The sequence below is a fragment of the Fragaria vesca genome, linkage group LG5, assembly GCF_000184155.1.
Source record: "Fragaria vesca subsp. vesca linkage group LG5, FraVesHawaii_1.0, whole genome shotgun sequence".
NCBI lineage: Eukaryota > Viridiplantae > Streptophyta > Magnoliopsida > Rosales > Rosaceae > Fragaria > Fragaria vesca.
Window position 1 is genome coordinate 24404788 of NC_020495.1, and position 10460 is coordinate 24415247.

The 10460-nt window shown below is 37.1% G+C and overlaps 1 protein-coding gene across 1 annotated transcript; it reads right to left on the reverse strand.

Annotated features, from left to right (window-relative positions):
- Window positions 1–1955: 1955 nt before the first annotated feature.
- LOC101296580 (ABC transporter B family member 2-like) lies at window positions 1956–9462 on the reverse strand. The gene is made up of 12 exons (XM_004301736.1): window positions 9145–9462; window positions 8959–9013; window positions 8672–8847; window positions 7614–7814; window positions 7268–7527; window positions 6341–6881; window positions 5615–5988; window positions 4906–5318; window positions 4076–4317; window positions 3723–3970; window positions 3022–3434; window positions 1956–2712 (listed from the first exon to the last, which is right to left on the reverse strand). Exons 1-12 carry the CDS (start codon window positions 9460–9462, stop codon window positions 2168–2170), a joined length of 3786 nt encoding a protein of 1261 aa, XP_004301784.1. The 3' UTR covers window positions 1956–2167.
- Between the last annotated feature and the right edge of the window lie 998 nt (window positions 9463–10460).

Here is a 10460-nt window from a genome sequence, read left to right on the forward strand (position 1 = left end):
ACTAACATAGCCTTCATGTATCATCTCACTGGTCATCATATTTGTCATGTTCTTACCAGTTTAACATATAATGATTTCAAATCCTGTTCTAAATATGCAGCAGACTCCAACTACTGCTCTTTCATATCTTGCCATGCATGGTTGATCACCCATTCACCAACCATTCTCCTTAAATCTTCTACACACGCAAAAGTGCATGCATTGATCCATCCAATTTTATTACTCCACGCTACGAATTCAATTCATTCAAATTCAACACGCGCACCAAAATTAAAGAAATTAAGAGCTTGTGATGAAACTTCATGTTTCATAAGACATCCGTATATTGCTATGAAGTCTGAAAGTTTATTGACAGTCAGGGATAAATGCAGTATACTACATTTCTGTTGCAATAAAAACCACACCAATTACAAGTATTTGGAACTTGGAAAATCATAGTTGTGTAGAATTCTCCTCTTTTCCATATTTGGATTCAGGATAATCTCTTCTCATCCATGCTAGCACCGGTCCAATTGCCAGGAAAGGAGAAGTCATATATGAAATTATACTGCAACTGCTCTTATGTTCTGGTGATTTTATCGATCAAACGAGGCAGTTATCATTTTTGCTTGTAGTTTGCTTTGGTCATTCTAAAGTGATTGCAGACTGGGGCACGTATATCTTACTGGACCAGACAGGCAGGTTAACTGATCAGACACTAATGTAGATTCCAGGACATGCTAAAGCAGTAGTGTTTAATGTTTTTTAGTAATGATCGATGGATGTGATTGTAAACCTATCATGGTACACAAATATCATACTATGTATATCAAAGCAACCAATAAAATAAAAGTTGGTTATCTTCTGGTAGTATTGGTACAAAAAGCCAGAATATCATCCATTAAAATAGAGCTTTGAGCAGCTTGTTGATCTTGAAGGAGTACACGCATCCACTGCATTTGGACTTTGCTCAAAATCCCAAATAAAATAGTCTCATGTAGGACTCCCTTCAAAGGGTATATATGACATTCGCAAAGTGTTTGACATTTGGTAGAATCTAAGTTGGTTTTGACTCCTGCATGGTAGCTCAAGGTGCTTTGCATTATTTCAAAGAGAGTGACATATTTGCTTCTCAGTAGTCAAATGAAGCAACAAAAGGACAGCAAGATATTCCGGACCTTATTTCAACCTTCCTTACCGCATTGCCTTTCTTCACAAGCCTTATCCATATGAAACTCTTTAACTAAGTGAAAAGATTGGGAGACTGTAGAAAAATGATCCGGTCGAACGAAACAGTTAAACTTCTCATTGACTTTCTGCATATCAGAATCACAAATTTTCCATGTGGGATTTACTTGATGAGCTTGGTTTCCTCAGAGAAAAACCTAGGACTTCTAGGTGATTAAGATTAGGATTCTTAAGATTACTCCACGTAAGTGGTCATTTTGATAACAAAACAATGGGAGTCCCTATTCAAAGAAAATACACGAAATTTTCGTTGTTTTGAATGGGGACTAATCTCCACATTTAAAATTTGAGAGGCAATTTGTATTTGTGTAAAAGGACGATTTTGTTTGACTTAACAGCATAAGACAAAACTATAAAACAAGTTTGGTGTCTGGATATGAGATCTTGGTTAAGAAAATTCAATCTCTATGTTTCGTAAAATACAAAGATAAGACCAAGTTTCACACCAAAGGAAAAGGCTTATGCAAAAGTGAATCCTTACCCTCAACAATTGCTATTGGATGCAATACCCTCATTTTGATATACAAAGAAGAGGTCATAAACTGATAACTCATAATGACTCATCTGGAACAATAATTTGAAATATTATAAGCAGTAGCATCTGGTTCTTCAAATTTATAAGTAACAATGCCAAAAAGTTATACACAATAGTCATTTCTATTGATTTCTGGAGAATGTATGTATTTTGTATCCTCAATAATAAAATACAGAGTGATCATACTGACTCATCTTGAAAAATAAGAGATGCTGATATATTCATATTTGTACATAAATTCCCAACATATATGTATAATCATTATTCTCATGAGGCAGTAGCAATCTCCATTATATATATGTGGTCATTTAGAAAGAAAATGAAAAGAATTACAAAGCATACAGTGATGAAAAGAACTCCCCTAAATAAAATCATTTGAGTAAACCTGTTCTCAGTTGTGTATCGTCAATGCTGCTGTTGCTGCTGAATGTTTATTAACTTGTAGTATGCTCCATTTCTGTTCTCTATAAGAGTTGAATGACTTCCTTGCTCCACAATCTTCCCATCTTGTATGACAGATATTTCGTCTGCATTTTGAATTGTGGATAGCCTATGTGCCACCATTATTGTTGTACGAGTCTTCATCAATCTGTCAAGAGCTTGTTGCACCACACGCTCAGACTCCAAATCTAGAGCACTAGTCGCCTCATCTAGTAACAAAATTTCAGGGTTCTTTAAAACTGCTCTGGCAATGGCCACCCTTTGCCTTTGGCCACCGGATAGTTGCACCCCTCTCTCTCCAACTTTAGTGGAGTAGCCCTCTGGAAGGGCACTAATGAAACTATGTGCATTGGCAAGCTTGGCTGCTTCAATTACTTCTGCTTCAGAAGCTCCTTCTTTTCCATAAAGGATGTTTTCATAAATTGATGTAGCAAAGAGAGCTGGTTCTTGTTGAACCAGGCCAATGTGTCTTCGTAGAGATTTGAGATTTACTTTTTTGATGTCTTTTCCTGCAATGACATACATTTTTCAGATCAATCTGGCCAATAATATTGAATATAATTCCTTAATTAAAAAAAATTAGTTGGAAGAACTATCATGTCCTTTCAGACTTAATTAGGTGAAGAAAACTTTCTATATCCCCCGCCCCCCTCCCCTGCTTCTGTTAAACCAAATTTCATGTCTTATGTTCAAATTTAAAAGGGGGTGTAAATTCCACTCACCTTGTTTTCCTCACAAATGCAGTCATTTTCGTCTATATTAAAACTCTCGTGTTCTTTGTCTAAGAGATAAAGTAAAAACTTGTGCATAAGACTTACCATCTATCATAACTTTCCCAGCTGTCGGATCATAAAATCTGAGAATTAAAGAAATCACAGAACTTTTACCAGAACCACTTTGTCCCACCAATGCCATAGTCTTGCCTGAATGAACTTTCAGATTGAAGTCCCTGAAAAGCAATACGTCTGGTCTTGACGGATAGCTAAATTGAACACCCCTTAACTCAATTGTCCCCTCCACTTTCGTAACCTCTTCTCCTATGTCCCCTAGGATTTCTGTTCTGCGATCTGTGACATCAAAGACTGATGCCACCATTTGGTTCCCTTTTAAAAGATCAGGGGCAAGCGCTAAAGTCTCACCCATTGCTAATGCCGTCACAATCAAAACAAAGAATGATTTCATGACAGATTTGAAGTTAGCAAGCCCCTTTTCCATCAAAACAGATCCATACCTGATTGTCACAGAAAAAANAAAAAAAACAAAGATTATATATGCTTTGCATTCATGTCAAGCTCTTGAAACACGAAAGATAAATTGAGGCCAAAATATTTCTTATACATGTGGACAAATAAATTAAGCTTCATGTATATATCAATTTCTTTTCATAGAAAAATGTATTTTGAAATAACTACCCAATATGAGCTTTTGTTATCATTCCCAGCCTAGCTTCAAATATGACTACAGAATTTTGCCAATCTTTTAGAAGACTAGAGGGTGGAAGAAGGTAAAAGCAACATACCACAAGGCCAGGCCATAAGATGAGAATATGAAGAACTGAGATACACCATAGAATATGCCAGCAATCTGACCACGAGTAAATGAACGTCTAGAAGGTCCAACAAGCTCACGACCATACAGGTCGATGACTTTCTCCTCAGAACAAAATGCAGCAACAGTGCGGATGTTACTTACAGCTTCCCCTGCTAGCATGTTAGCTTTCAGATATGCTGTGCTCAAGTTCCCACCATAGCCTTTCATGAAAAGTTTCTGAAAAAAAAAGGCAGAAATTGTTGGCTACTATAAAAAAATGTCATCCTTAGTCAGTTATTCTTTCAAAACAGCAGAAAGAAGTAATGAGTAATGGTATAGTACCTCGCTGATATGACCACTAATGATCAAAGGATATGTGGCTAAGACCACTAATGTGATTCTCCAGTTCAAGATGAAGGCAATGATAAATGAGGCAACTATCAACCCCACATTCTGTAAAAGAATTGTTGAGCGATCAACAACTATAGTTCGTAATAAAGTTGCATCACTTTCTAGACGCGATGAAAGCATAGAACTGGTGTTGTTTGTATCATCAAACCACCCGATCTCGTTCCTCAAAATTGCTGCATTTAAATAAAAAGAAAATTAAAGAAGAGAAGACAATATCAAAAGTTCATAACAAATGGAATTCTTCATACCCCCCATAAAGGGGAGCTATCCAGATTATACTAGACACATAGTTAAACTTGGTGGATGGTGAGATCTTTAGTCTTTGTTTTTGGCAGTTTTGTATTGTCCCTAACGGACCAATGGTTTAACTGTTTCTTAATAAGCGTCTTAATCATAGAGGTTAAATTTTATTTTTCAGTCATGATTGACAATCATATGTGATAGTGTAATACTACAGATAAAGAAATACACATTATTATCACCATCAAAAATAACTCGAATGCTTCTGCTATCTGTTTCTGAAAGAATTGATTCTGCTATCTGTTTTCAATGCATTCTCCATAGAAATAAGGGTCCATGGTCCATCAATAAAAATGAAATAAACATATAGACATCCTATAAACAGTACAGATGACTTCCAAAGGAAGAAAAAAACTTGGCATGTATGTATATGCTGCTGTACAGAAATCAGCAGAGGCCTTAAAAAAATGACTTTCATTCCTATTTTATATTTTATATGAATAATATGTAACTGTGCATACCAGAAAACATCTTCTCTCTAACTCGAAGAGTGAGTCGCTCTCCCATAGTTCCCATACAAAGATGAGCTACAGCATGAACAATGACAGTTACCACTGCAGCCCCACAGAAGAGTAATGAGATCTTCTTAACTTCACGGCATGTTGTTTCCCAGTCCATGTAATAGGAAACTAGAGCCTGAGAGACACCAAGAGCGAAAAGAGGCATCTGAGCTCCAGCAATAAGGGCACCAATGGTGCCCATCACCCCATAGTGCCAGTCTGGACGGATCATGGAATACAGTTTACTTGCTGATACATGTCTCGACTTAATCTCTATTCCCTCACCACCAGGACGCCCAAGAGATTCTTTATCAGATCGAAAGCTGGCACCAAAACTTGCTGTAGTGCGAGATAACTCTCGTGAATACCTCATGCTACAAAAATTTATGGAAACTAAATGTCATTCCCAGTTTAACTGAAAACAGTACCATATTATACGGCTTAGAGGTTTTGAGAATTTTGATTGCTAGATCAGTAATTCTATTTGTAGGAGACATACTAACTAAATGCATCCACATTATGTATGTTTATCAATACTGTATAAAGGGAAAATCTACAAAGTGAACACCTATTTCAACAGCTGCAATTATTCCGGAGTTTATAAGAAGATTTAGTATGAGCACCAGAATGTCAGTCAAAATTTTCCAGGATATAAGATTCTAAAGTGTACCTCCGTCCTAAGTTAGGACCAAATGAGGGGTGGCGTTGCAAAGAAGCTGTCTCTTGTAGATGTACAAGTGCTGCATAGACACCATTGGGGTTTGAAATTAGCTCCTCATGGCTCCCAGTTTCAACTATCTTCCCCTCTTGAACAACTGCAATAACATCTGCATTCCTGACAGTGGACAGACGATGTGCCACCACTACTGTTGTTCGCCCTACCATGGCACGATCAAGTGCCTCCTGCACACTCTTTTCAGACTCTGCATCCAGTGCACTCGTTGCTTCATCCAATAGAAGAATTGATGGATTCTTCACTATTGCACGTGCTATTGCAATCCTTTGCTTTTGTCCTCCTGAGAGTTGTATGCCTCTCTCACCAACCTGGAAAAGAAAGTCTAATTATGAGTCCATCAGAAAAAAAGAAAGAGATAAAGCTAAGATATACAACTCAACAATTCTTCATAAGATCTCATTTTATACACTATTCCTTTGCAACGTAAAAAGGATTAAACAAAGAAAAATCTACAGCAAACATGCACTATACCAAAATTAAAAAGAAGAAGAAGAAGAAGAAGAAGAAGAAGAAGAAGAAAGAAAAAGAGTCAAAGCTTGCAGTTGTTTAAACAAATGTGCAAGTACTAATTCTTGCAGTTGTTTTCTTGTCTGCATATTTATATATGCATACAGATAGATATACCTAAATAAGTATGTAAAAGCAGTTGTGTTTCGATACCTGAGTTTCAAATCTCTCCGGGAGGTTATTGATGAAAGAAAGAGCCTCTGCGAGTTTAGCTGCCTGCTTGATATCATCCATTGAAGCATCACCTCTTCCGTAGAGAATATTTTCCCTAATGCTTGTTGCAAAAAGAGCAGGCTCCTGATTGACCAGCCCAATTTGTTGCCTCATCCATTTGAGGTCAAGTTCGCTTATATTATTTCCATCTAACAATACCTGGCCAGCAAGTGGCTCATAGAATCTTTCAATCAAAGATATAACTGTACTCTTGCCAGAACCACTTCCTCCTACAAGAGCTACAATCTTCCCGGCAGGGATATCAAGATTGAGCTTATCAAAGATACTAACATCTGTACGAGATGGGTAGCTAAAAGACACATCCTTGAATTGGATATGCCCCTCAAGTTTGTCCAGCTTCCGACCAGTTTTGCTGCTAGATTGGTTCACTGTGTTCCTCTCTATCATCTCAAATATAGGATATGCAGCTGCCTTAGCTCGAATGAAAGCAGAGATGTCAGGCGCTGCTTGCCCTAGTGACCTTCCAAACAAGAAGCAAACAAGAGTATCATTTTGGTGGATCTTATTTACGATATCTGAACTCCAAATACAATTCCAGACCAACTAGAGATTGATCATAATAACTACAACCAGAGATTATCTCCAACTTCAACATGTTCTACATAAGTACATATACACAATAAACAAATTGCAGAAGCATTGCTACACAATTGTATACCAGTGCTTCCATCATCAAATGATATATAAGCTGGTTGGTTTTACTTTGTAAATCTAGAACATGTGGAAGTTGGAGAAATCTCAATGTGTTTATAATGTATGTATACATAAATGTTGTAGTAAAGTGCAAATTAGAATGGAATTGAAGGACTAATATTGAGTGAAGATGTTAGGACAAAATGAACTTACAGGCCAGCAATAACAACATTAAGCATGGTGGTGAAAGACTCGCCACCATTAGCGATATTCTTGTGCACAACAATGCTAGTGAACCAAACGAGCAATGCCCATGAAAGAAAAAGGGTGCAATGCAGGGAGCCCAGCCCCAAACCCTTGGCCAGTCCTGCTTTCTTCCCATACTTGTATGTACCCATCAGAGCTGTCTTGTACTGCCTTACAGCCCTTTCTTCTGCTGCAAATGCTTGCACTGTCCTCACATTTCCTATCACCTAATTCAATCAAATTCACACAAATATCAAACCACAATCGTAGAGATAGTTCTAGAGAGAAAGCGATCGAGGGTTTATTCTCTGACCTCTTCAGCAATTTCACCAGCCTTGACATAGGACTTCCTAACCCTAGCAATGAGGCCAATAGTGACATAGGCATAGACACCACCAGCAAGGGCAATTAGGGGAACAATGGAGAGAGTGACCAGACTAATTTGCCAAACCCTAACAAACCCAATTATGAATCCTGCTAGAAATCTGCTTATGTAGTGCATGAAATTCCCTACCTGCATACATCACATATACATATCATATTCAACTACACACAAATCAAACATGCATGTCATCTATATAACATCATAATCTTCATCATGTAAACTACAAAAAGATTTTGTTCTTCCTTCTCCAAAATTAAAATTATAGCATATGTAGAAACCCAGTTTTACATCTAGCATGTAACTAAACTAGTTCATATTGAAGATTATTATTGTCTTGAGGTTCTAGGGTTTTTGAACTTCGATCTCTGTCCTCTATAGGGTTTTACGCGGGGAGTTCACTCAGAGCCCGAACCGACCCGGTCCAAATAATTCGGGTGAATCGTTTCAAAAGAAACCCACAATTTTTTTTGAAATTGCAGAGTAGCACCGATAGAATTTAAATCGGATCGGGTCAATACCTTAATAATGGTTTTATAGAAACTCTAAACTTAAATTTCCTGTTTCAAAGCTTCAATAATTAATTTCCAGAAACAGATATGCATCCACCGCTGGAACTCCCAGAAGACCAACCAACCAACCTCCCCAACCGACTTATAAATGCTCTTTGCATTTACTTCCTCGCATCGTCTTCATCCAGCCCTAGTCCAGAAATCTAATGCAGATGCCTCACACTACCTCTAATGTCATCGATTAATTTGTTACCTACTATTTTTGACTCATTAATTATTTTCCTTCAATAACCAAAACATATTTCTCTTTTCTCGTGTATTATTATCTTAATAATGATGATATGATAATGATGATTGCCCACCAGTCTGTTCGATATAGTTTGATTAGGGTTGGACCTACATTGAGTAAGAGGAATAGTATCCTACCTCTAATTAGATGTGTATGAATTATTTAGCATATGATCCTTGATTAATTACCTTCTCAGAAAGAGCATCTTGAACCACAAGAATGTCACTTGTGATTGCAGAAATGACTTCCCCAGTAGAAGCTTCAGTGTCGAAAAGACTTATATCTTGATTCAACATGGCTCTCAAATACGCCATCCTCATTTTCGCTGCTTGTCTTTCCCCAGTGTGCATCCAACAAGCCACCTCTACAAGATTCGGATCAACATCACTTGAATTTACTGATCATTGTTTAATTTCACATGCATTATTGGAAAATTGATATTCAAAAATAACCAGGTTAATTAATTCATATATACCGGTCCATGATGAAAACAATATAGCTATGCTGAGATATACAAAATCCAAGGAGTACTGCAGCAAGGAAACAACAAGGAAATTTAATTAGAACCCAGATATGGACATGTTTGAATTGAAAGGTTTTGTCCTTTTATTAGTTACCAAATAATGCATGGTAAAAACTTTGAAGCGAGGTATTATCATACCTTGGCTACTTTAGAGGAAGCTTCTTTGGGAAAGAGATAAGCAAGGCCAATAATGTTTATCAGTTTTCCGAAGAAAATAAAGAAGACAGGGACTGAAGCGCCATGAACACATGCCCCGACAGACCCGATTGCCATCAAAACGCAGTCGTAAGAATCAGCGAAAGAGAAGAGCTTGAGTAACGGAACGTTGCGCTTCCTGTTCTCTTTATCTTCTTCTTGTTTCGCCTTCTTCTTCTTCAACTTCAACATATCGTCGTCGTCTGAGTGGTCGTCGTTGACGTTGCCGGACGAGGGAAATGTATCCGGCTTTGAAGTCATTTTGAAAAAGCGAGGAGCTAGTGTTAAGCAGAGAAGATATGAAGGTGAGCTTAATGGTATATGTATTGGTGTGGTGAGTGAAAGAAACAGGTTAGGAAGTGAATGTAAGAGAGCGGTGGAATTGAACCAGTGTGTGCAATGGTATCATGTTTGTGAGGATTGGAGTAACCTGCAGTGTGGAGGTGTTAAATGGTTGCATTATGTAAGGAATAGAGAGAGGAAGAAAAGTTAGATGGGTCATTAAGAGGAGGATAGAGGTAGTCATAAGCAGGTGGTGAGGTTGTTGACTGTGTTCCTGTTGGACTATCTTGTGACTTAGTCAGTGAGACAGTTGGGGCTTATTATGCTTCAATAGACTTTTTAAGTAGAAAGAGAAATCGATAGTCTGATGCACATTCAACTTTGATGTAATTGCATGTTATCGAACTTGTATTGAACTTTAGAAATGCCTCGCATGGTGATGATTAGTGGATTGTAGGATAAAATTGCTAGAAACTATGTAGGCTACAGATGAAAATTAATAGACCATATTCCCATAAACCCTAATAAGTGTCAAATAAAAAAAAACACGAATCAAGCTCAAATTTGTAGTTCGAATTTTAAGCCCCAACCCTGTCTTTCAGTATTAAGGGTGAGAATTGTTCTCTACGTCGTTTCCATATGAGGAGCTAGCTGATATCACCTAATTATTTATTATTTAGAGAAATAAAAATAAAAGAATATCTTATTGTGTAAAAATCAGATTGTCAAGTTAAAAAACGATGGAACTAGCTATAATGTACATATATTGTTTTTTTTTTTTTTAGAATATATGACCCTCAACAGAAGATATAACCATGCCAAACGGTACTAGTCATCTACTATTTTCTGTTGATGTGTTCAACCGTTAAATGAGATATTTTTTACTGATTATGTATTTGTTTTAAAGTATAAATGTACAATATTGTTTTAGTAGAACTATATATATATATACACAATTCCTATCCAGAGCGAAACTT